This window comes from Engystomops pustulosus, chromosome 1 (assembly GCF_040894005.1).
Source record: "Engystomops pustulosus chromosome 1, aEngPut4.maternal, whole genome shotgun sequence".
NCBI lineage: Eukaryota > Metazoa > Chordata > Amphibia > Anura > Leptodactylidae > Engystomops > Engystomops pustulosus.
The window spans coordinates 364197-387515 of NC_092411.1; the positions used below are offsets into that span (position 1 = coordinate 364197).

Here is a 23319-nt window from a genome sequence, read left to right on the forward strand (position 1 = left end):
AAGTCTCTCAGAAGGTCTCTACTGACAAAGTCCATCTTCTGGGTACAGCCCTTGATGTGGGGAAAAGTGCAATAAGATGCAAAGGGTCTCCTCTGGTGTGGAGGGACAGAGTCCTTTGAAGAAATCTCTGCTGCGGCAGAGGAAGGGTGCTATCATAGCACATGACAGTGTATAATCTCTTGACTGAGATAAATAAGGGTAAGAGTCTCAGGAAAGTCTCTGGCTCTTTGGGGTAAGGACAGAAATATACACAATATGTACAGTACCTGAAGTGGGCTACAGCCCTTCAGGGGTTACTCTGCATCTTCTTCGGTGGTAAGTACTTCGGTGTCAGAAAAACGTACCTGCCTCCTGCTTCTGCGTGTCACCAGCTGGTACTCCTGCAGGTACGCAGGAGCTTTACCTTTTGTCTCCCTTTGAGACCTTCGAAGTTCCGGCCTGGAGAAGATAACAACCTCCTCATCGTCCTCCTCTAAGTCAAGCGCTGGAGTCGGAGTCTCAGCTGCCTCTGATGCTTCAGGGGTTGCAGACACTGGAGCCGGATCATCCTCCACAGGCAACAGTATTGGAGACTGCGGTGGGGATGATGGTCTCTGCGAGGTACCTCTTACTGGAGTGGAAACCAAACAGAATTGAGGCACAGTCACAAGTTCCAAGAAACTGGGGGTAGGTGAACACAAGGAGGTCTGTAAGTTGGGGGTCGAGGTGAGAGGTGTAGACATAGGGGCAAAAGGACGAAGACATCTCTTCAGCCGGTTCCTATGTACCCGGAGTGGTGGACGGTCTCCTCTTGAAATCTCGTAGACTTCAGGGGAGAGACTGTCCCTAACTAGGTATGGCTCACGCTCCCAACGCCCATCTAGCTTACTGGTGGGATGATTGTTGCGCAGCCACACTCGATCTCCTGGGGCAAAAGGCTCAGCACAGGCATTACGATCGAAGTCCCTTTTTTGTTTCTCTCGGGCCTCTTCCAAACGCAGATCCACAACCTCTCTGGCATCCGCCAGGCGCCTCTGGTGTTCGTGAACCCAGTCAGTCTGGGGGAGTAAAGACTGGGAATCAGGGGACTCCATGTCCCAGGTCATATCAGCAGGGAGATGGCCGTGTCTCCCGAACATCAGATAATACGGGGTGTATCCTGTGGAGCAATGAGTGGTATTGTTGTACAGGTACACTAATTCGGGCAATAGTTTTGGCCAGTCAGCCCTTTTTGCAGGGGTCAGAGTCCTCAGCATATTGATTAGAGTCTGATTCATCTTTTCACACAGCCCGTTGCCTTGGGGATGATAAGCTGTGGTCCTCAGCTTCTTGCAGCCATATAGGGTGCACAGCTCCTGGAAGACTTGGGACTCAAATGCTGTTCCTTGGTCTGTAAGGATCTGGTCCGGACAGCCATAGGGGAGGATGAAGCTCTTCCACAGGGCCGCTGCGGTAGTCCTTGCAGACAGATCTCTGACAGGTACTGCAACCACAAATTTGGTATAGTGGTCGATGATCGTAAGAGCATAACTGTGACCGGATCTGCTGGGCTCCAACTTCACGTGGTCCAATGCCAGGATCTCCAAGGGCCGTTGGCTCACAATGGGATGGAGAGGGGCCCTTTGGTTGTGTCGCTCTCCTCGAGCGATGGCGCAGGCCGGGCATTCTCGACACCAGGCTTCAATGTCGGACTTCATGTTGACCCAGAAGAATCGCCTTCGGAGGGTGGCTTCAGTCTTCTGAGCGCCAAAGTGTCCAGACTGGTCATGGTACATTTCCAGTACTATCTTGGCGTCCCTCCTGGGAATCAGAATCTGGTATATCCGATCATAAGTGATAGGGTCCAGAGTTCTTCTCTTGAGCAGACCCTGGTGCATGCTCAGAGTCTTTCTCTGGCGCCACAATTGAGACAGTTCTCCATCAGCTCTTCTGCGCCGGATTCTTTCAGGCACTCGCCCACTAGAGAGATAGTCCATTACTTCTCCTATGGCACGGCTATCAGCCTGAAGACTCATCCAGAGGTCCTTTTCCGCAGGGGGCTCTGACTCTTCTTGAGGAGTAGCTGGCGCTGCCTCTGTCGGTAGGGAGTAAACTCTCTGGGCATCTTGACGCACAAACCGGGCATAGAACGCTGGCATCTCCACATCTTCCCACTGAGCATCCGTGGAGGGTCCCTCCCACTGGTCAGGGAGACGGGACAGAGCGTCGGCGTTGTCATTGGTCTTACCAGCCCGGTACTTGATGGTAAAGCTGAAATTGGCAAGTCTGGAGGCCCACCGTTGTTCCAGTGCTCCAAGACGTGCGGTGTTCAGATGCGCCAACGGATTATTGTCTGTGAAGACAGTGAAAGATGATGCAGCTAGGTAGTCCTTGAACTTTTCGGTCACAGCCCAGACTAACGCCAGAAACTCCAACTTGAAGGAACTATAGTTCTGGTCGTTTTGCTCCGGTTCTCGGAGGGAACGGCTGGCGTAGGCTATGACCCTTTCAGTTCCGTTTTGGAGCTGGGATAATACCGCCCCTAGACCTTGCTTGCTGGCATCAGTGTATAGGGTGAAAGGCAGACTGTAGTCTGGATATCCCAACACCGGAGGTTCAGTCAGCCGTTGCTTGAGCATCTGGAAGGCAGCTTCTCGTTCGGCCGTCCACTCAATGGATACTCGGGAACGTTGGCTCTCTTTTGGCAGGCCCCTTAGGAGCTCTTGTAGGGGAGCCGCCAGCTGGGCAAACTTCGGGATGAAACGCCTGTAATAACTGGCACATCCCAAGAAGCTTTTGATGTCCCGTACGGTTGATGGGGTAGGCCAGTCGTAGACAGCTGCAATCTTCTCTGGATCTGGCTCAATTCCATGAGCGCTCACCACATGTCCCAGGTACTTGACGCTAGGCTGTAGCAGGTGGCACTTGGATGGCTTGACCTTCAACCCATGTTGGGTCAGGATTTGGAAGACTTCAGCCAGATGGTGGAGGTGGTCTTCATAAGTCTTGGAGTAGATGATGATGTCGTCCAAATATAGCAGGACGGTCTCAAAGTTGCAATGACCCAAACATCTCTCCATCAGCCGTTGAAATGTGCCTGGGGCGTTGCATAGCCCAAACGGCATGTTGTTGAACTCGAACAAGCCCATTGGGGTGGTGAAAGCCGTCTTCTCTCGGTCTTCTGGCGCCATGGCCACTTGCCAGTAGCCACTGGTCAGGTCCAGGGTAGAGAAGTAGGCAGCTGACCCTAGGGCTGCGAGGGATTCCTCAATTCGAGGCAGAGGATAGGCGTCCTTGTGGGTGATATTGTTGATTTTCCTATAGTCAACACAGAATCGAAGGGTTCCATCCTTCTTTTTCACAAGGACCAGCGGGGCAGCCCATGGGCTGCGACTCTCCCGGATAACGTTGGCTGTCTTCATCTCTTGTACCAGCTTCTTCACCTCTTGGTAACGGGCTGGAGGTATGGGCCGATATCGTTCCTTGATAGGAGGATGAGAGCCAGTAGGGATGGTGTGTTGGATCAGAGTAGTCTGCCCAAAATCCAGTGGGTGTTTGCTGAAGGCCTGGTGGTGCTTCATAACGACATCCAGGACACCTTGTACTTGGTCTGCAGGAGTAAAATCGTCGTCTCCAATATTGAGCTCAAGCCACCAGGATTGCTCGGCAGGCTCACCTTCAGCACTTTGCTTCACTTCCAACTGTTGGGAGGCAGACAGAGCGGTTTCCACCAAGTCTTCAGGATGCACGCTGAAGAGAGTGGCTACGGCTTGGTACTTTCTCAGATCCACTGGGGAGTCTCCCACATTTAGTAGTCGAATGGGTACTTGTCCTCGGGATACAGTGACTAGGCTCCTGGCGGCTAGAATGGGCAGGTCTTCATCAGCTGGTAGAGGTTCTACTATCGCCTGGTAGTCTTGACCTTGGATGCCCATGCAGGCTCGACACCATACTAACGTCTCAGTCCCAGGTTGAAGGCGGACAGGTTGGGGATCCTTGATCCGGGCTCTGCAGATTTCTCCATTAGGGCCAGCAAACTTCTGTTGCGCCGCTAGAACCTGCATAGTCTCCTGAATTACCTTCCGGGAACCGTTGGGCACTGTTGGCAGGGAGTCGTGGAGAGCCTTCAGCACTTCAGGGTAGCAATTGCGGAGGACATTGGTACCCAGTACCAGGGAGAAGTTACCGTTTTCGGGCACACGTGTCACCACTACGCCCTGTCTGGTTAACTCAGTGTCTCCAATGGTTAGCGTGGACTCCCAGTAGCCGCAGATGGGTACGGGTTTTCCGTTCGTAGCAATAATGTTCAAGTAAGCCTTGGGAGGCTGGATTAAGGATGCTTTTCCTCGGCATTTCTCGAAGGCAGCACTCCGGAGGGTGGTCACTTGAGAGCCGGTATCAATTAAGGCCGGTAGGGTAACTCCATTGATGGTTACATGAACCATGGGGCGAGTCCCCACGAACCTGGGCATCCAGTTAGCATCTCGGGGACTTACAAGTTCTTCCCTTGAAGGTCGTCCCTTAGCTCCAAGGGTTTGTCGTTTAACTGACGACAGTCATTCTCTTCATGCCCATATTTATGGCAGTAGCTGCACCGCTGACGGGGTTTCTTCTGACTCCAGGTGCTTAACGACTTTGCTTCTTTTGGGCGCTGCTTAGTCGGAGATTCACGAGGAGTAGCTGACCGTACCGGGTTCTCTGGAGGTTTCCTCCTCATAGCGGAGACAGTTACTTCCAACTGGGTCAACCGATCAAGGATTTGATGCAGGGTGTCCGCCAGATTAGGGACCGGTCCTGTTATGCCAGTAACTTCCATAGGCGCAGGAGTAGGTGATGCTGACTGCGTGGGATGGCAAGCGAGAGCAGATTCTTCCATTTCCACGAATTCAGGCTCTCTCTGCGATCCAGTAGGTGGTCGGTCTCCTAAGATGTCAATGGCAATTTCCTTAAACTCAAGGAAAGAGGCCTGGGCATGTTGAGAAGAGATGATCTTTAGTTGACACCTTTGATTTCTATCAACAAGTCCATTGATAAATTGCTCCCTTAAGGTTTGGTCAGAGGTTTCAGCGTCTTTGGGCTCAAGGCAGGTGATGGCCTTCCATGTCTCCTGTAGGGAGAGGGCAAAGTCACGGAGGGACTCTTGGGGCTTCTGTCTTTTCCCGAAGAATTTCTGCTTCAACTCGGAGACAGTACACTTGTCAAAGGTGTTACGCAGCCTATCAAGAATCTGGACCACATTCTGACACTGTTCTCGGGGCCAAGACTTGACTTCCCGGAGAGCGGGTCCTTTCAACTGCCCGATGAGGATGCCCACTTTCTGTTCCTCTGTAAACGGACACAGGGCGAAGGTGGCTAACAATTTGTCTCTGAATTCAGAGAGAGTGTGTGATTCTCCCTCGTAGTGGGGTAACCAGGGGGCCCCCGGATAGTAGGGCATAGTCAGAGGCATCATGGTGGGAGTCCCAGGGACACTAGCTGTAGCAGGGCTGAAGGGACTCTCTGGAGGACTTAACATGCTCCGGTACCCTGAGGAGGGACCAGGGGACGGGACTTGCGCCAGTCCCGTATCTTCGTCCTGGGCGGACATAACTGGCCTAGCTGAGGGAAACCTGTAGGGTTACACAATGTCCGTTGCTATGGGCGATGGCTAGAATGGGACGTGGGCACTTTAAGACACAGTCACTATTCCCTGGGAGGTGAGCCAATAACCTAGCATCGGAAACAATCTCTACCCCCCTTTAACTTCCCCAGCGGTACTCACTCAGGATCAGCCGCGGTGACAGGACAGTTCCGGTACACGAAGGTCTTCGTTCCCGATGTCCGGCAGGCAGCAGGGTCTCGGTGATGCTCAGCGGTGTTCTCCTCCAGTCGCAGGACACGTGCGCCGGAACTCCGGATGAGGCGCACACTGCTGGCAGGCTTCAGGCGCGGCCTGCGCCGAAATCCAAGATGGCCGATTAACCCTCTTCGTTGCCGGCCGCACACGCTCCAGCTCCTCCTCCACGGTGCTTCGCGCCACTCGCGCAGGGGGCGGGGCCTAATGACGCCTCTGGAGTTCCCGCCAGTGAAGATTTGGCGGGCTTGAAATACTTGCTGCGCCACACGCCTCTGAGGTAAATGCTTCAGGCGCAGCAGCGCCGGATGTAGCAGAGCTGACACAGTTCTTGCAGGAATTAACCTCTTGAGTGCTGGAGCGGCGCTCGACAGCACGTGGCAGCAGTATAAAGTTCAATGTAAAACACACAAATACTTGGGCCTAAACCCGGATGGCAGCAGGGTTAGGCAGCACAGTCTTTTTAATAATAAAGTACAGTCTTTAGTGCCAGGATAAGGCACAGAAGTAAATATCCTGTTCGTGACGCCACTTGCAACATCCCCCACCGGGGCCTAGCCCTTGAGGTGCGGCCTGGAGTCAGCCGGGGCCCGCGGTACCGGAGTGGCTGGCGGTTGCGGCCTAAGCACGCTGTTGTCACGGTGCTTGGTACAGGGGAACCGGAGGGCTGTCCTACAGCCTGGCAGGTCTCCAGCAGGGTGGTGTTGGCAAGAAAATGATATGGGAGCGGCTGCTATAGCGGATCTCCCTGGGGCAACCCCTTAATGACCCGAGGGTGAGTCTCTGGGTGATGGACAGGGTGCCGGTGATGAAGGCAGCCGTATTAGCAGGGACCAGACGGAGGCAGAAGTTGAAGCAAACAACTTACAGTTTATTGCAACCGGCAGGAACTGCAGGAAACGTGCCTTTAACAGGTAGGTAGGGTGCCGAGATGTGAGTTGGAGGGAGCCTCAGGAGATAGTTCACCAGCCTGGATGTAGAGGGCAGGCTGGGAGGCAGCTGTGTCCTTATAGGAAGCTTCAGCTTGTCCTGTAGAGCTTCAGGTATCACCCTTGAAGGTAGGAATGATACCCCTTTCCTCACTACACTACTCTAGTCTAATAGCTCCACTCTTCAGAGGCAGGGGCTAGGCTCTTCCTGCTCTGGTATGGGCTAGACAGAGTTACACTCGCTCACTCACTACATAGACTGAGAGACTTCTCTCAGTCTAACTCTCTAAGAGTGCTTGCTGAAAGAACTCTGGAAAGACTTCTCCTCTCTTCTCTCTCCTGAGAGAGACTTCTCTAGAACATTCCTCCCCAGAGGTTTTATTACCTCCCTTTGGTCAGGTGGTGGCTGCTCCTCCAATCACATCTCAGCTACAGAGCACAGGATGTAACACATACATTGGTTGACAATTGCCAGGCAGGATTAACCACTGCAATTTCCCTTTGATCCTACAAGGACCATGTAGTGTAATGTGATGTTACCTACAGGTGGGACGTATTCGCAAGCACTACCTCGCCATTGCATCGGCGAGGGTGTTGCACACTTACATGCATCGGGAAGAAGGTGAACTCCGGGGACCTGAGCGGGGAAGCGACACATGCAGAATATAGGCTCTACAGTAGGGATGGGCTGCACCTCAATGTGGAGGGGGCAGCTGTTTTGGGGGAAAAAATGGCTAGAAGGTTGGAGGACCTGGGGGAGGGCAACTACACTTGTGCAGGGCAAATAGACAGTGTACATAGAGAGCTGGGAAGAGTCATAGTCCATGGGGGAGGAAGGGGGGCTGGAATGAGTTTGGGGAATAAGAACAAAAGGAATACGGACAGGGAAAACCATATAAAGTGTATGTACACAAATGCCAGAAGCCTCACAAACAAAATGGAGGAACTGGAACTCTTGATGTTGGAGCGGAAATCTGATATAGTGGGTATCAGCGAGACATGGCTGGACAGTAGCTATGACTGGGCTGTTACTATAGATGGTTATAGTCTTTTTAGAAAGGATCGTATAAATAGACAAGGGGGAGGGGTTTGTTTATATGTGAATTCTTGCCTCAAGCCCGTCCTGCGAGATGACATCAGTAACGCAAATGCAAATGTGGAGTCCCTATGGGTGGAGATAAGGGGAGGGAAAAAGAATAATAAAATATTACTAGGGGTTTGTTATAAGGCTCCAAATATAATGGAGGCAGCAGAGGAAATGCTGATAAGTGAAATGGATGCGGCCTCAAAGCACAGGGAAGGACTTATCATGGGGGACTTCAATTACCCAGATATTGACTGGGGGGCAGAAACCTGCAGGTCCTTCAAAGGTAGCAGGTTCTTGTCAACAACAAAAGACAATTACCTGTCGCAACTAGTTCTGGAGCCAACAAGAGGGGGGGCACTGCTGGACCTTATCCTTACCAACAGACCTGATAGGGGATCAAAACTACAGGTTGGGGGGAACCTGGGGAATAGTGATCATAATATCATTGATTTTGTATTACGCTTTACTAAGAGCGTTAGTGAAGGGGCAACCAACACTCTAAACTTCAGGAGGGCAAACTTTCAGCAACTAAGGGAAGACCTTAAAGGCATAGACTGGGATAATGTTCTCAAAGACAAAAGCCCCCCCCAAAAAATGGGACTTTTTCTCATATATTCTGAAAAAGTCCTGTGAGAAACACAAACCTTATGGGAAAAAGCATAAAAGGAACAAGAAAAACCCTATGTGGCTAACTAGTCTTGTAAGGAAAGCAATAAGCGAGAAAGATAAAGCGTTTAAGGTGCTAAAACGTGAAGGTAGCGATGAGGCATTACAGGATTATAAAGAGAAAAATAAATCCTGTAAAAAGCAGATAAAGGCCGCAAAAATAGAGACTGAGAGAAATATTGCCAGGGAGAACAAAAATAATCCCAAATTATTTTTCAAGTATATAAATGATAAGAAACTAAAACAGAGAGTGTGGGTCCCCTTAGAAATAACATGGGGGTCATGGTGGAAGGAGATGAGGAAAGGGCCAATCTACTGAATGTCGCCTTCTCAACTGTCTTTACCCAGGAAAATCCCCTGGTGGAAGACACAATGAGGAATAATGTAAATTATTTTTGGAATGTCAACAGTTTAACCCAGGAAGAGGTACGGCTCCGCCTCGCAACCACTAAGATGGATAAATCACCGGGGCCAGATGGCATACACCCCCGGGTTCTGCATGAATTATGTACGGTGATAGACAGACCGTTATTTTTAATATTTGAAGATTCACTGAGGACTGGTTATGTTCCACAGGAATGGCGCATAGCAAATGTGGTACCAATATACAAAAAAGGATCAAATAGCGATCCTGGAAACTACAGACCCGTGAGTCTAACTGCTGTGGTGGGGAAAATATTTGAGGGGTTTATTAGAGATGCTATCCTGGAGTATCTCACTGTGCACAACCTTATAACCCAGCGTCAGCATGGGTTTATGAGGGATCGGTCCTGTCAGACTAATCTGATTGGTTTCTACGAGGAGGTAAGTTCGAGACTGGATCTGGGGGACGCTGTAGATGTTGTATATCTGGACTTTTCAAAGGCATTTGACACCGTGCCACATAAAAGGTTGGTATATAAAATGAGACTGCTGGGAATAGGAGAAAATCTGTGTATTTGGGTAAGTAATTGGCTTAGTGATAGAAAACAGAGGGTGGTCATTAATGGCACATTCTCAAATTGGGTTGACGTTACCAGTGGAGGCCACAGGGGTCAGTATTGGGGCCACTTCTTTTTAATATTTGTTTTAATTACCTTCTAGAAGGTTTACACAGTCAAGTTTCAATATTTGCAGATGATACTAAGCTCTGTAAAGTAATAAATACTGAGGTCGATAGTTTAGCATTACAGAGGGATTTGTGGAAGCTTGAGGAGTGGGCAGAGAAATGGTTGATGAGGTTTAATGTAGATAAATGTAAAGTTATGCACTTGGGCCATGGAAATAAAAAGTATAATTATGTTCTAAACGGTCAATTACTTGGTAAAACTGGAGCTGAAAAGGACTTGGGGGTATTGGTGGATGGTAAACTTAATTTTAGTGACCAGAGCCAGGCGGCTGCTGCTAAAGCAAATAAAATTATGGGATGTATCAAGAGAGGAAAAGATTCTCATGCAGATTGGGCACCAGTGTATAAAAAGGACATAGTAGAACTGGAATGGGTGCGGAGGAGAGCAATCAAGATTATTAGGGGAATGGGGGGACTAGACTACAATAAATAAATAAACTTGGGGTTATTCAGTTTAGAAAAAAGACGGCTGAGGGGAGACCTCATCACAATGTCAAATTCTTTTATTTGCAATATTTATATCATTCTATTTATTATTCGTGACTGCTGCGCTTATTCAAATTCTCTGAAGGCTCTCATGATCTGAAGGCTTCATATTCCGGATATTACCTTGTGTAGCGCATTCTAGAGAACAAGTGCCGCTCAAGGAACCTTTGGGAGACAGGAGCTCAGATTCTGGAACGTGTTACTGTTAGATGACAGGTAGAAGACATCACATGGGGGGTAGCGGCAGATATAGGGAGCAGAAGGACTGGAGACCTGCAGTTTTTTTCCACCGGTGTTTTTATTATTTTCATAAAGTTACAGAAATGTAAAAGGAGGAACAATGAATCCAATCACATGATTATAGACCATGTAACATCCAAATGACACGAGTCCCCAAACTGAGGGTTCCCCATATGAAGGCAGGTGCCGGAGCAAGTTCCGAGTTCTGATCAGATTGGATTCCTGACCCCGATTTTCTATGGGATTCTGTATCCTGGAGCTTGATGTGTAACTACCTGCCCTGAAGCCTATAACCTGAACTCTGCCTAACTTCTCCTACTCCGGCCTGTCCACCCGGCCCGGCTGCCACCAGCACCAGGACTATTCATCAAGGCAGTGGTCACTGTTGTAGTGAAGTTCAGATCCCGTAGGTTAAAGGGTGAAAACTTACAGGGTCACTTACATAACGTTCCTGGAATGACACCTGATGCTGCTAAGTCCCTCTCTACGGGTGCTCTGGTCTCATGACTTGTGCTGCCGTCGGCTGTCGGTTCCCAGGTCCAAAAGAGTCCACCTGCTTCATGTTCAGGGCTGGACCTCTCGGTCTGTCCCTGATCTGTCCCTTCCTTCTCCCGTGTGACCGATAGCAAAAGTTTGCATGAAAAACAATTCTAAGTGAACAAAGGATTGGATACAGAAGTCTTAGTCTTTTCCTTTAACCTCTTATTTTCAGATTTACAACCGCAAAATCAGAAAGGGGTCAAAAGATAATAAAAAAAAAGTCTCAAGAAAGTTCTCAACAAACAAAATCCAGAAAAGATCTATCACACCGTGTGAGTTCTCTGGTGACTAACGTGTGATTTGTGGGCAAAACATTTATCGCAGTCCGGACATGAGAAGGTTTCCCCCTTGTGAGTCTTCTGATGCGACAGCAGAGAAGACTTTTGGGTGAATCGCTTCCCACATGTACAGGAGTAGGGCTTCTCCCCTGTGTGGATTCTCTGATGTTTAACAAGATCAGAATTTTGGATAAAACATTTTCCGCATTCTAAACACGGGAAGGGCTTCTCTCCTGTGTGAGATTTCTGATGCGAAACTAGAGCTGATTTTTGGTGAAAACACTTTCCGCAATCTGTACACGAAAATGGCTTCTCGCCCGTGTGCAGTTTCCGATGTTCAAAAAGGTTTGATTTCTGTGTAAAACATTTCCCACATTCCGGACATGGAAATGGCTTCTCCCCCGTGTGGCTTCTCTGATGGTCAACAAGATAGGATTTCCGATAAAAACACTTGCCACATTCCGCACATGAATACGGCCTCTCTCCTGTGTGAATTCTCTGATGTGTAACAAGATTTGATTTATCTTTAAAACATTTGCCACATTCTGAGCATGGAAATGGCTTCTCCCCTGTGTGGGATCTTTGATGGTCAACAAGATAAGATTTCCGAGAAAAAGACTTTCCACATTCCAAACATAGAAATGGTTTCTCTCCGGTGTGAATTCTCTGATGTTTTACAAGATTTGATTTGTTAGCAAAATATTTCCCACAATCTGGACACAGACACGGTTGCTTCCACGTTGGAGTTCTGCGTGGTTTACTCTCTAAACCCAACTTGCTCCTTGTGTGAACTCTCTGGTGTTTAGCAAGAACCGTTTTACGGGCAAAACATTTCCCACATTCCGAGCATGAAAATGGCTTCTCTCCTGTGTGGATTCTTTGATGTGAAGTTAGGGTTGACTTTTGATTAAAACACTTGCCACATACAGTGCAGGAAAATGGCTTCTCCCCCGTGTGAATTCTCTCGTGTTGCACAAGATCAGATCGATGGGCAAAACACTTGCCACATTCGGAGCATGGAAACGGCCTCTCTCCCGTGTGAATTCTCTTCCGTTTAACAACCTTTTTGACATTTTTATCTGGCTCCATGGTTTGTGAAGAATCAGAGAATAAGACCTGCATGATAGGGTCATAGGAAAGATCTTGGGTGTGAGGGTCCGGGGGGGTCTCTGGGCCGGTGTCGTGTTCTCCACATATAACTTGAATGATATCACAATCCTCTTCTTTGATATCTGCAGACATCACAGGGTCCTCCGAGCTCCTATCGAAGTCATCTGTCAAAAATAAAAGTGATTTTACCTTTCATAAGTAAATGTGGACCCTGATACTAACAGGTCCCATCTGTGGCTCCAGAAGGTGCCACGCACATTGCGGCTTGTGCAGAGAGTGCGGAGACAAAAGCTTCCAGGCAGGACATAAGCGCACAGTGTAAGACTAGAGATGGGATCCTACGACTTCTAGACACGTAACGTCCGGAAAAGGATCCTCTTACGAGGAGAATAAGATCTGCAATCACATCCTATGCTCCAGAAGAGAGGACAGGACAGAGCGGCGACCACTCACCTGGGGGGACATGTGCCGGGGCGTCCTCCTCACCTTCCTCACCTGGGGGGACATGTGCCGGGGCGTCCTCCTCACACTCCTCACCTGGGGGGACACGTGCCGGGGCGTCCTCCTCACACTCCTCACCTGGGGGGACACGTGCCGGGGCGTCCTCCTCACACTCCTCACCTGGGGGGACATGTGCCGGGGCGTCCTCCTCACACTCCTCACCTGGGGGGACATGTGCCGGGGCGTCCTCCTCACACTCCTCACCTGGGGGGACATGTGCCGGGGCGTCCTCCTCACACTCCTCACCTGGGGGGACATGTGCCGGGGCGTCCTCCTCACACTCCTCACCTGGGGAGACATGTGCCGGGGCGTCCTCCTCACACTCCTCACCTGGGGGGACATGTGCCGGGGCGTCCTCCTCACACTCCTCACCTGGGGGGACATGTGCCGGGGCGTCCTCCTCACACTCCTCACCTGGGGGGACACGTGCCGGGGCGTCCTCCTCACACTCCTCACCTGGGGGGACACGTGCCGGGGCGTCCTCCTCACACTCCTCACCTGGGGGGACATGTGCCGGGGCGTCCTCCTCACACTCCTCACCTGGGGGGACATGTGCCGGGGCGTCCTCCTCACACTCCTCACCTGGGGGGACATGTGCCGGGGCGTCCTCCTCACACTCCTCACCTGGGGGGACACGTGCCGGGGCGTCCTCCTCACACTCCTCACCTGGGGGGACATGTGCCGGGGCGTCCTCCTCACACTCCTCACCTGGGGGGACATGTGCCGGGGCGTCCTCCTCACATTCCTCACCTGGGGGGACACGTGCCGGGGCGTCCTCCTCACATTCCTCACCTGGGGGGACATGTGCCGGGGCGTCCTCCTCACACTCCTCACCTGGGGGGACATGTGCCGGGGCGTCCTCCTCACATTCCTCACCTGGGGGGACACGTGCCGGGGCGTCCTCCTCACCTGGGGGGACATGTGCCGGGGCGTCCTCCTCACACTCCTCACCTGGGGGGACATGTGCCGGGGCGTCCTCCTCACACTCCTCACCTGGGGGGACATGTGCCGGGGCGCCCCCCTCACACTCCTCACCTGGGGGGACACGTGCCGGGGCGTCCTCCTCACACTCCTCCTCATCACTCACACACGTCTCTTCTTTTATGGTTACGGCCACAACATCCAGACTCTCCGGATCCTTCTCCTCATCCAGAAGCTGAGAAACAAATATTATAAAGAAGGTTCCAGAACCGAGGAACATGATGACAGGAGACATCTCCACCTACCTGATCCTCCTGTGCAGGACGGGGACATCTCTCCGGGGATCTTCTCTCCCTGGATGGAGGGACTGTAGGGATCACATACACAGACTATATGTATTATATATACAGATAATACAGAGGGGACACATGTCTATAGTCCTGTCTATTACCTGGTGATGCAAGGCTCCGCGGCTCCTGGTAGCGCTCCTTGTGTCCTTCTACATACTCCCACTCCTCCATGGAGAAATAGACGGCCACATCCTGACACCTTATAGGAACCTGACACACACAATGGCTACAGTCATCCCCCGGAGCCTCCATTACTGGATCATGTCCCAGCATTCCCAGCAGTGTCACCTCTCCAGTCAGCAGCTCCGTCATCTTCATGGTCAGTTCTAGGATCTGGTCATGTATCAGGGGGTGAGGCCGGGGGATGGGGCGCAGGGGTCCCCCCCATTCTTCATACACAGGGGCCGGACAGCGCTCACTAGACGTCTTCTTCACTAATGTGTAATCCTGGTTATGGGGAGACAGCGGGATAATATCCCCACATCCATGTCCCATCCCCCACCACCACATGATATGGGGGGCTCTCACCTCTCCTGTCAGCCGGTACAGGATCTCTAGGGTGATGTCTATTATTGTCTCCGCCATCTTGTTTCTGTCTCTTTCCATTGTTGGAAATTTCAATTATACAGAGATCGTTCTATGATCTTGTGTCGGGAGAAGGAGTCGGAGTCTGCAGTCACATTAGTCGGGGGTCTCTATAGATGTACTCGGGGTCTGCAGTCACATTAGTCGGGGGTCTCTATAGATGTATTCGGGGTCTGCAGTCACATTAGTCGGGGGTCTCTATAGATGTATTTGGGGTCTGCAGTCACATTAGTCGGGGGTCTCTATAGATGTATTTGGGGTCTGCAGTCACATTAGTCGGGGGTCTCTATAGATGTATTCGGGGTCTGCAGTCACATTAGTCGGGGGTCTCTATAGATGTATTTGGGGTCTGCAGTCACATTAGTCGGGGGTCTCTATAGATGTACTCGGGGTCTGCAGTCACATTAGTCGGGGGTCTCTATAGATGTATTCGGGGTCTGCAGTCACATTAGTCGGGGGTCTCTATAGATGTATTTGGGGTCTGCAGTCACATTAGTCGGGGGTCTCTATAGATGTATTTGGGGTCTGCAGTCACATTAGTCGGGGGTCTCTATAGATGTATTTGGGGTCTGCAGTCACATTAGTCGGGGGTCTCTATAGATGTATTTGGGGTCTGCAGTCACATTAGTCGGGGGTCTCTATAGATGTATTTGGGGTCTGCAGTCACATTAGTCGGGGGTCTCTATAGATGTATTTGGGGTCTGCAGTCACATTAGTCAGGGGTCTCTATAGATGTATTTGGGGTCCGCAGTCACATTAGTCGGGGGTCTCTATAGATGTATTTGGGGTCTGCAGTCACATTAGTCAGGGGTCTCTATAGATGTACTCGGGGTCTGCAGTCACATTAGTCGGGGGTCTCTATAGATGTATTCGGGGTCTGCAGTCACATTAGTCGGGGGTCTCTATAGATGTACTCGGGGTCTGCAGTCACATTAGTCGGGGGTCTCTATAGATGTACTCGGGGTCTGCAGTCACATTAGTCGGGGGTCTCTATAGATGTACTCGGGGTCTGCAGTCACATTACTCGGGGGTCTCTATAGATGTACTCGGGGTCTGCAGTCACATTAGTCGGGGGTCTCTATAGATGTATTCGGGGTCTGCAGTCACATTAGTCGGGGGTCTCTATAGATGTACTCGGGGTCTGCAGTCACATTAGTCGGGGGGTCTCTATAGATGTACTCGGGGTCTGCAGTCACATTACTCGGGGGTCTCTATAGATGTATTCGGGATCTGTAGTCACATTAGTCGGGGGTCTCTATAGATGTATTCGGGGTCTGTAGTCACATTAGTCGGGGGTCTCAGTAGATGTATTCGGGGTCTGCAGTCACATTAGTCGGGGGTCTCTATAGATGTACTCGGGGTCTGCAGTCACATTAGTCGGGGGTCTCTATAGATGTATTCGGGGTCTGGTCCTGGCCACTCTCTGATGTCTGCAGAGACTAGAAGAATAATTCTGAGATTAATATCAGGTAAATTATTTTACATTGTATATTAATATTTATGTGTGATCCCCGTGTGAACGTCGCCACTTTTTTGCCATTTCACAACAAAAATTGGAATAAAAAGTGATGAAAAGTTCACACAGTCCCCAAAATGTAATCAATGCGGATGTCACCTGGTCCCACAGACGCCTCACACGGCTCCGGACACACAAGTATGAAGTATTGGTACCTGAATATGACAAGACAAGAAAAACCTTATACACAAAACATTTCCATATGTTACAGATTTATGATCGTAACGACCCAAAGAATAAAAACCTCATCCAAAAGACGTGAAAACACGAAAGAAAATGGCGCTCTGGGCCCTAGAAATGAAATAGATCTGAATTTTAACCAGAGAGAAAACTAAAATGAGACATAAGTGGGAACAGTGGTAGATTATAATACGGGCGGTTGGGGCGGTAGCTCAGGGCCCAAGCCTTCGAGGGGGCTCATGGCCACCCAAACCACCCACCAAGTTCTACACTGAGAAGGACCTTCACCCATGAAATCCTCCTACATCTGTTCCTCAATACACATGTACAAAAGAACCATTTTAGGACCTTTGAAGGTACGGAAACCGCAGATTGAAAGCAGCAGATGTAGGAAGTGATTCGTGATGTGTAGGGGCTATAATATTCACACAGCCCAGGGCCCAATGGGGTGTAAGGGGCGTGTGACTATTTCGGGGTCCTATAGACACAGCACGGAGCGGCAGGACCCGTCGTGTCTGAGCTGATGATTATCACCCTCATCATCTGCTGGAAGACAATCAGATTGTTATCTCCCCCGACCAGCAGATACCGGAGCGGAACCACCAGTATCAGAACCATCTCCCCTCAGCACCAGGATTATCATTCAAATCTAAGAATATTTACCAGTCAGGTCCTCAAAGGGTTAATAATGAACGTGCCCCAAAATCCCTTCCTGGCGGTGACTCCTCTCACGCCTCCTCCTGTACTGCAGCTTCCAGGACCTGCGATGATGTCACCGTCATGTGATCAGTCAACTGTGGGAGGAGTCATGGAGTCACCAGTCTGATGTGCTGGTTGTGTTCTCTAAGGCAGTGATTTTCAACCAGTGTGCCGCGACACATGGTCAGGTGTGCCGCGGGGAAAGTTCCCCAAACTATGGTGCCCCCTGTGTTTTGTTTCCCGGCAATGTGCAGCGATGTAAAATGAGAAATACTATAGTCATGAGGCTGGAGTACTACAAGTACCAGCAGAGTATATGAGCTGGCACTTGTACTCTGCCCATAGCACTTCTCATTGTACCCCTTTATTTTGCAGTATATGAGCCACATGATAATCAGCACCATATACTAAAAACAGGGAGAAACTGAGAACTGTTGAGGAAGAGCTTCGTGTGTGTTTCCACCATTCCTGCCAGGATATCCCTTTTGTGTTTATCCAAACAGGCCCAGTGTTCACACTGAGTGAGTAAAATAAATTTAGAATCTATATTATTAGCTATATGTATAATATGACTGTTTTAGTGTCATTTTGTGCTATTTTGGTGGTGTGCCCCAGGATTTTCTAAGTATAAAAAGTGTGCCGTGGCTCAAAAAAGGTTGAAAATCACTGCTCTAAGGGATGTAAGAGCTGTGTGTAGTCAGGCTGTGTGTGTGTAACGTTTGTGTAGTCAGGATGTGTGTGTGTAATGTGTGTGTAGTCAGGATGTGTGTGTGTAATGTGTGTGTAGTCAGGCTGTGTGTGTAACGTGTGTGTAGTCAGGCTGTGTGTGTAACGTGTATGTAGTCAGGCTGTGTGTGTGTGTAACGTGTATGTAGTCGGGCTGTGTGTGTAACGTGTGTGTAGTCGGGCTGTGTGTGTGTAACGTGTGCGTAGTCAGGCTGTGTGTGTGTAACGTGTATGTAGTCAGGCTGTGTGTGTGTGTGACGTGTATGTAGTCAGGCTGTGTGTGTGTAACGTGTGCGTAGTCAGGCTGTGTGTGTGTAACGTGTGTGTAGTCAGGCTGTGTGTGTGTAACGTGTGTGTAGTCAGGCTGTGTGTGTATGAAACGTGTATGTAGTCAGGCTGTGTGTGTGTAACGTGTATGTAGTCAGGCTGTGTGTGTGTGTGACGTGTATGTAGTCAGGCTGTGTGTGTAACGTGTGTGTAGTCAGGCTGTGTGTGTATGAAACGTGTATGTAGTCAGGCTGTGTGTGTAAGGTGTATGTAGTCGGGCTGTGTGTGTGTGTAGTCAGGCTGTGTGTGTGTAACGTGTATGTAGTCGGGCTGTGTGTGTGTAACGTGTGTGTAGTCAGGCTGTGTGTGTGTAACGTGTATGTTGTCAGGCTGTGTGTGTGTAACGTGTGTGTAGTCAGGCTGTGTGTGTAACGTGTATGTAGTCAGGCTGTGTGTGTGTAACGTGTATGTAGTCAGGCTGTGTGTGTGTGTAACGTGTGTGTAGTCAGGCTGTGTGTGTGTGTAACGTGTGTGTAGTCAGGCTGTGTGTGTAGTGTGTGTGTAGTCAGGCTGTGTGTGTGTGTAACGTGTATGTAGTCGGGCTGTGTGTGTGTAACGTGTGTGTAGTCGGGCTGTGTGTGTGTGTAGTCGGGCTGTGTGTGTGTAACGTGTGTGTAGTCAGGCTGTGTGTGTGTAACGTGTGTGTAGTCAGGCTGTGTGTGTGTGTAACGTGTGTGTAGTCGGGCTGTGTGTGTGTGTAGTCGGGCTGTGTGTGTGTAACGTGTGTGTAGTCAGGCTGTGTGTGTGTAACGTGTATGTAGTCGGGCTGTGTGTGTGTAACGTGTGTGTAGTCAGGCTGTGTGTGTGTAACGTGTATGTAGTCAGGCTGTGTGTGTGTAACGTGTATGTAGTCGGGCTGTGTGTGTGTGTAACATGTGTGTAGTCGGGCTGTGTGTGTGTGTGTAACGTGTGTGTAGTCAGGCTGTGTGTGTGTAACGTGTGTGTAGTCAGGCTGTGTGTGTGTATCGTGTGTGTAGTCAGGCTGTGTGTGTGTATCGTGTGTGTAGTCAGGCTGTGTGTGTGTGTAACATGTATGTAGTCAGGCTGTGTGTGTGTGTGTAACGTGTGTGTGTAGTCAGGGTGTGTGTGTGTGTAACGTGTGTGTAGTCAGGGTGTGTGTAACGTGTGTGTAGTCAGGCTGTGTGTGTAACGTGTGTGTAGTCAGGCTGTGTGTGTGTAACGTGTGTGTAGTCAGGCTGTGTGTGTGTAACGTGTGTGTGTAGTCAGGGTGTGTGTGTGTAACGTGTGTGTAGTCAGGGTGTGTGTAACGTGTGTGTAGTCAGGCTGTGTGTGTGTAACGTGTGTGTAGTCAGGCTGTGTGTGTGTAACGTGTATGTAGTCAGGCTGTGTGTGTGTAACGTGTATGTAGTCAGGCTGTGTGTGTGTAACGTGTATGTAGTCGGGCTGTGTGTGTGTAGTCGGGCTGTGTGTGTGTGTGTAACGTGTGTGTAGTCAGGGTGTGTGTAACGTGTGTGTAGTCAGGCTGTGTGTGTGTAACGTGTATGTAGTCGGGCTGTGTGTGTGTGTGTAACGTGTGTGTAGTCAGGGTGTGTGTAACGTGTGTGTAGTCAGGCTGTGTGTGTGTATCGTGTGTGTAGTCAGGCTGTGTGTGTGTATCGTGTGTGTAGTCAGGCTGTGTGTGTGTGTAACATGTATGTAGTCGGGCTGTGTGTGTGTGTGTAACGTGTGTGTGTAGTCAGGGTGTGTGTGTGTGTAACGTGTGTGTAGTCAGGCTGTGTGTGTAACGTGTGTGTAGTCAGGCTGTGTGTGTGTAACGTGTGTGTAGTCAGGCTGTGTGTGTGTGTAATGTGTATGTAGTCAGGCTGTGTGTGTGTGTAATGTGTATGTAGTCAGGCTGTGTGTGTGTGTAACGTGTATGTAGTCAGGCTGTGTGTGTGTAACGTGTATGTAGTCAGGCTGTGTGTGTGTAACGTGTATGTAGTCAGGCTGTGTGTGTGTGTAACGTGTATGTAGTCAGGCTGTGTGTGTGTAACGTGTGTGTAGTCATGCTGTGTGTGTGTAAGGTGTGTGTAGTCAGGCTGTGTGTGTGTGTGTAACGTGTGTGTAGTCAAGCTGTGTGTGTGTAAGGTGTGTGTAGTCAGGCTGTGTGTGTGTAACGTGTGTGTAGTCAGGCTGTGTGTGTGTAACGTGTGTGTAGTCAGGCTGTGTGTGTAACGTGTGTGTAGTCAGGCTGTGTGTGTGTAACGTGTGTGTAGTCAGGCTGTGTGTGTGTAACGTGTGTGTAGTCAGGCTGTGTGTGTAACGTGTGTGTAGTCAGGCTGTGTGTGTGTAACGTGTGTGTAGTCAGGCTGTGTGTGTAGTCAGGCTGTGTGTGTAACGTGTGTGTAGTCAGGCTGTGTGTATATGTAACGTGTGTGTAGTCAGGCTGTGTGTGTGTAATGTGTATGTAGTCAGGCTGTGTGTGTGTGTAATGTGTGTGTAGTCAGGCTGTGTGTGTGTGTGTAACGTGTGTGTAGTCAAGCTGTGTGTGTGTAAGGTGTGTGTAGTCAGGCTGTGTGTGTGTAACGTGTGTGTAGTCAGGCTGTGTGTGTGTAACGTGTGTGTAGTCAGGCTGTGTGTGTAACGTGTGTGTAGTCAGGCTGTGTGTGTGTAACGTGTGTGTAGTCAGGCTGTGTGTGTGTAACGTGTGTGTAGTCAGGCTGTGTGTGTAACGTGTGTGTAGTCAGGCTGTGTGTGTGTAACGTGTGTGTAGTCAGGCTGTGTGTGTAGTCAGGCTGTGTGTGTAACGTGTGTGTAGTCAGGCTGTGTGTATATGTAACGTGTGTGTAGTCAGGCTGTGTGTGTGTAATGTGTATGTAGTCAGGCTGTGTGTGTGTGTAATGTGTGTGTAGTCAGGCTGTGTGTAACGTGTGTGTAGTCGGGCTGTGTGTGTGTAACGTGTGTGTAGTCAGGCTGTGTGTGTAACGTGTGTGTAGTCAGGCTGTGTGTGTGTAACGTGTGTGTAGTTAGGCTGTGTGTGTGTAACGTGTATGTAGTCGGGCTGTGTGTGTGTAGTCAGGCTGTGTGTGTGTAACGTGTGTGTAGTCAGGCTGTGTGTGTGTGTAACGTGTGTGTAGTCAGGCTGTGTGTATGTTTAACATGTATGTAGTCAGGCTGTGTGTGTGTGTAACGTGTGTGTAGTCAGGCTGTGTGTGTGTAACGTGTGTGTAATCAGGCTGTGTGTGTGTAACATGTGTGTAGTCAGGCTGTGTGTGTAGTCAGGCTGTGTGTATATGTAACGTGTGTGTAGTCAGGCTGTGTGTGTGTAATGTGTATGTAGTCAGGCTGTGTGTGTGTGTAATGTGTGTGTAGTCAGGCTGTGTGTAACGTGTGTGTAGTCGGGCTGTGTGTGTGTAACGTGTGTGTAGTCAGGCTGTGTGTGTGTAACGTGTGTGTAGTCAGGCTGTGTGTGTAACGTGCGTGTAGTCGGGCTGTGTGTGTGTAACGTGTGTGTAGTCGGGCTGTGTGTGTGTAACGTGTGTGTAGTTAGGCTGTGTGTGTGTAACGTGTATGTAGTCGGGCTATGTGTGTGTAACGTGTGTGTAGTCAGGCTGTGTGTGTGTAACGTGTGTGTAGTTAGGCTGTGTGTGTGTAACGTGTATGTAGTCGGGCTGTGTGTGTGTAACGTGTGTGTAGTCAGGCTGTGTTTGTGTAACGTGTGTGTAGTCAGGCTGTGTGTGTGTGTAACGTGTGTGTAGTCAGGCTGTGTGTATGTCTAACATGTATGTAGTCAGGCTGTGTGTGTGTGTAACGTGTGTGTAGTCAGGCTGTGTGTGTGTAACGTGTATGTAGTCAGGCTGTGTGTGTGTGTAACGTGTGTGTAGTCAGGCTGTGTGTGTGTAAGGTGTGTGTAGTCAGGCTGTGTGTGTGTGTAATGTGTATGTAGTCAGGCTGTGTGTGTGTAACGTGTAAGTAGTCAGGCTGTGTGTGTGTAACGTGTATGTAGTCAGGCTGTGTGTGTGTAACGTGTATGTAGTCAGGCTGTGTGTGTGTGTAACGTGTGTGTAGTCAGGCTGTGTGTGTGTAACGTGTATGTAGTCAGGCTGTGTGTGTGTGTAACGTGTGTGTAGTCAGGCTGTGTGTGTAACGTGTGTGTAGTCAGGCTGTGTGTGTGTAACGTGTGTGTAGTTAGGCTGTGTGTGTGTAACGTGTATGTAGTCGGGCTGTGTGTGTGTAACGTGTGTGTAGTCAGGCTGTGTGTGTGTAACGTGTGTGTAGTCAGGCTGTGTGTGTGTGTAACGTGTGTGTAGTCAGGCTGTGTGTATGTTTAACATGTATGTAGTCAGGCTGTGTGTGTGTGTAACGTGTGTGTAGTCAGGCTGTGTGTGTGTAACGTGTGTGTAGTCAGGCTGTGTGTGTGTAACGTGTGTGTAGGCAGGCTGTGTGTGTAACGTGTGTGTAGTCAGGCTGTGTGTATATGTAACGTGTGTGTAGTCAGGCTGTGTGTGTGTAATGTGTATGTAGTCAGGCTGTGTGTGTGTGTAATGTGTGTGTAGTCAGGCTGTGTGTAACGTGTGTGTAGTCGGGCTGTGTGTGTGTAACGTGTGTGTAGTCAGGCTGTGTGTGTAACGTGTGTGTAGTCAGGCTGTGTGTGTAACGTGCGTATAGTCGGGCTGTGTGTGTGTAACGTGCGTGTAGTCGGGCTGTGTGTGTGTAACGTGCGTGTAGTCGGGCTGTGTGTGTGTAACGTTCATGTAGTCAGGCTGTGTGTGTGTAACGTGTATGTAGTCAGGCTGTGTGTGTGTAACGTGTATGTAGTCAGGCTGTGTGTGTGTAACGTGTGTGTAGTCAGGCTGTGTGTGTGTAAGGTGTGTGTAGTCAGGCTGTGTGTGTGTAACGTGTATGTAGTCAGGCTGTGTGTGTGTAACGTGTATGTAGTCAGGCTGTGTGTGTGTGTAACGTGTGTGTAGTCAGGCTGTGTGTGTGTAACGTGTGTGTAGTCAGGCTGTGTGTGTGTAACGTGTATGTAGTCAGGCTGTGTGTGTGTAACGTGTATGTAGTCAGGCTGTGTGTGTGTGTAACGTGTGTGTAGTCAGGCTGTGTGTGTGTAACGTGTATGTAGTCAGGCTGTGTGTGTGTGTAACGTGTGTGTAGTCAGGCTGTGTGTGTGTAAGGTGTGTGTAGTCAGGCTGTGTGTGTTTAATGTGTATATAGTCAGAATGTGTAGAGAGACTCCTCTCTCCAGTTATAGTTCGAGATGAGCGAGCACTAAAATGCTCGGGTACTCGTTATTGGAGACGAACTTTTCCCGATGCTCGAGTGCTCGTCTCGAATAACGA

General features: G+C 49.9%; 1 protein-coding gene across 1 annotated transcript in view; it reads right to left on the reverse strand.

Annotated features, from left to right (window-relative positions):
* Positions 1-23319, reverse strand: part of LOC140114334 (uncharacterized) — a 52953-nt gene that overhangs the window by 12325 nt on the left and 17309 nt on the right. The window contains exons 8-9 of the mRNA XM_072132699.1: positions 11965-12170; positions 11199-11838 (exon numbers count right to left, since the gene is read on the reverse strand). Of these exons, the coding sequence (XP_071988800.1) occupies positions 11199-11838; positions 11965-12170 (846 nt within the window). The remainder of the gene's footprint in view (positions 1-11198; positions 11839-11964; positions 12171-23319) is intronic.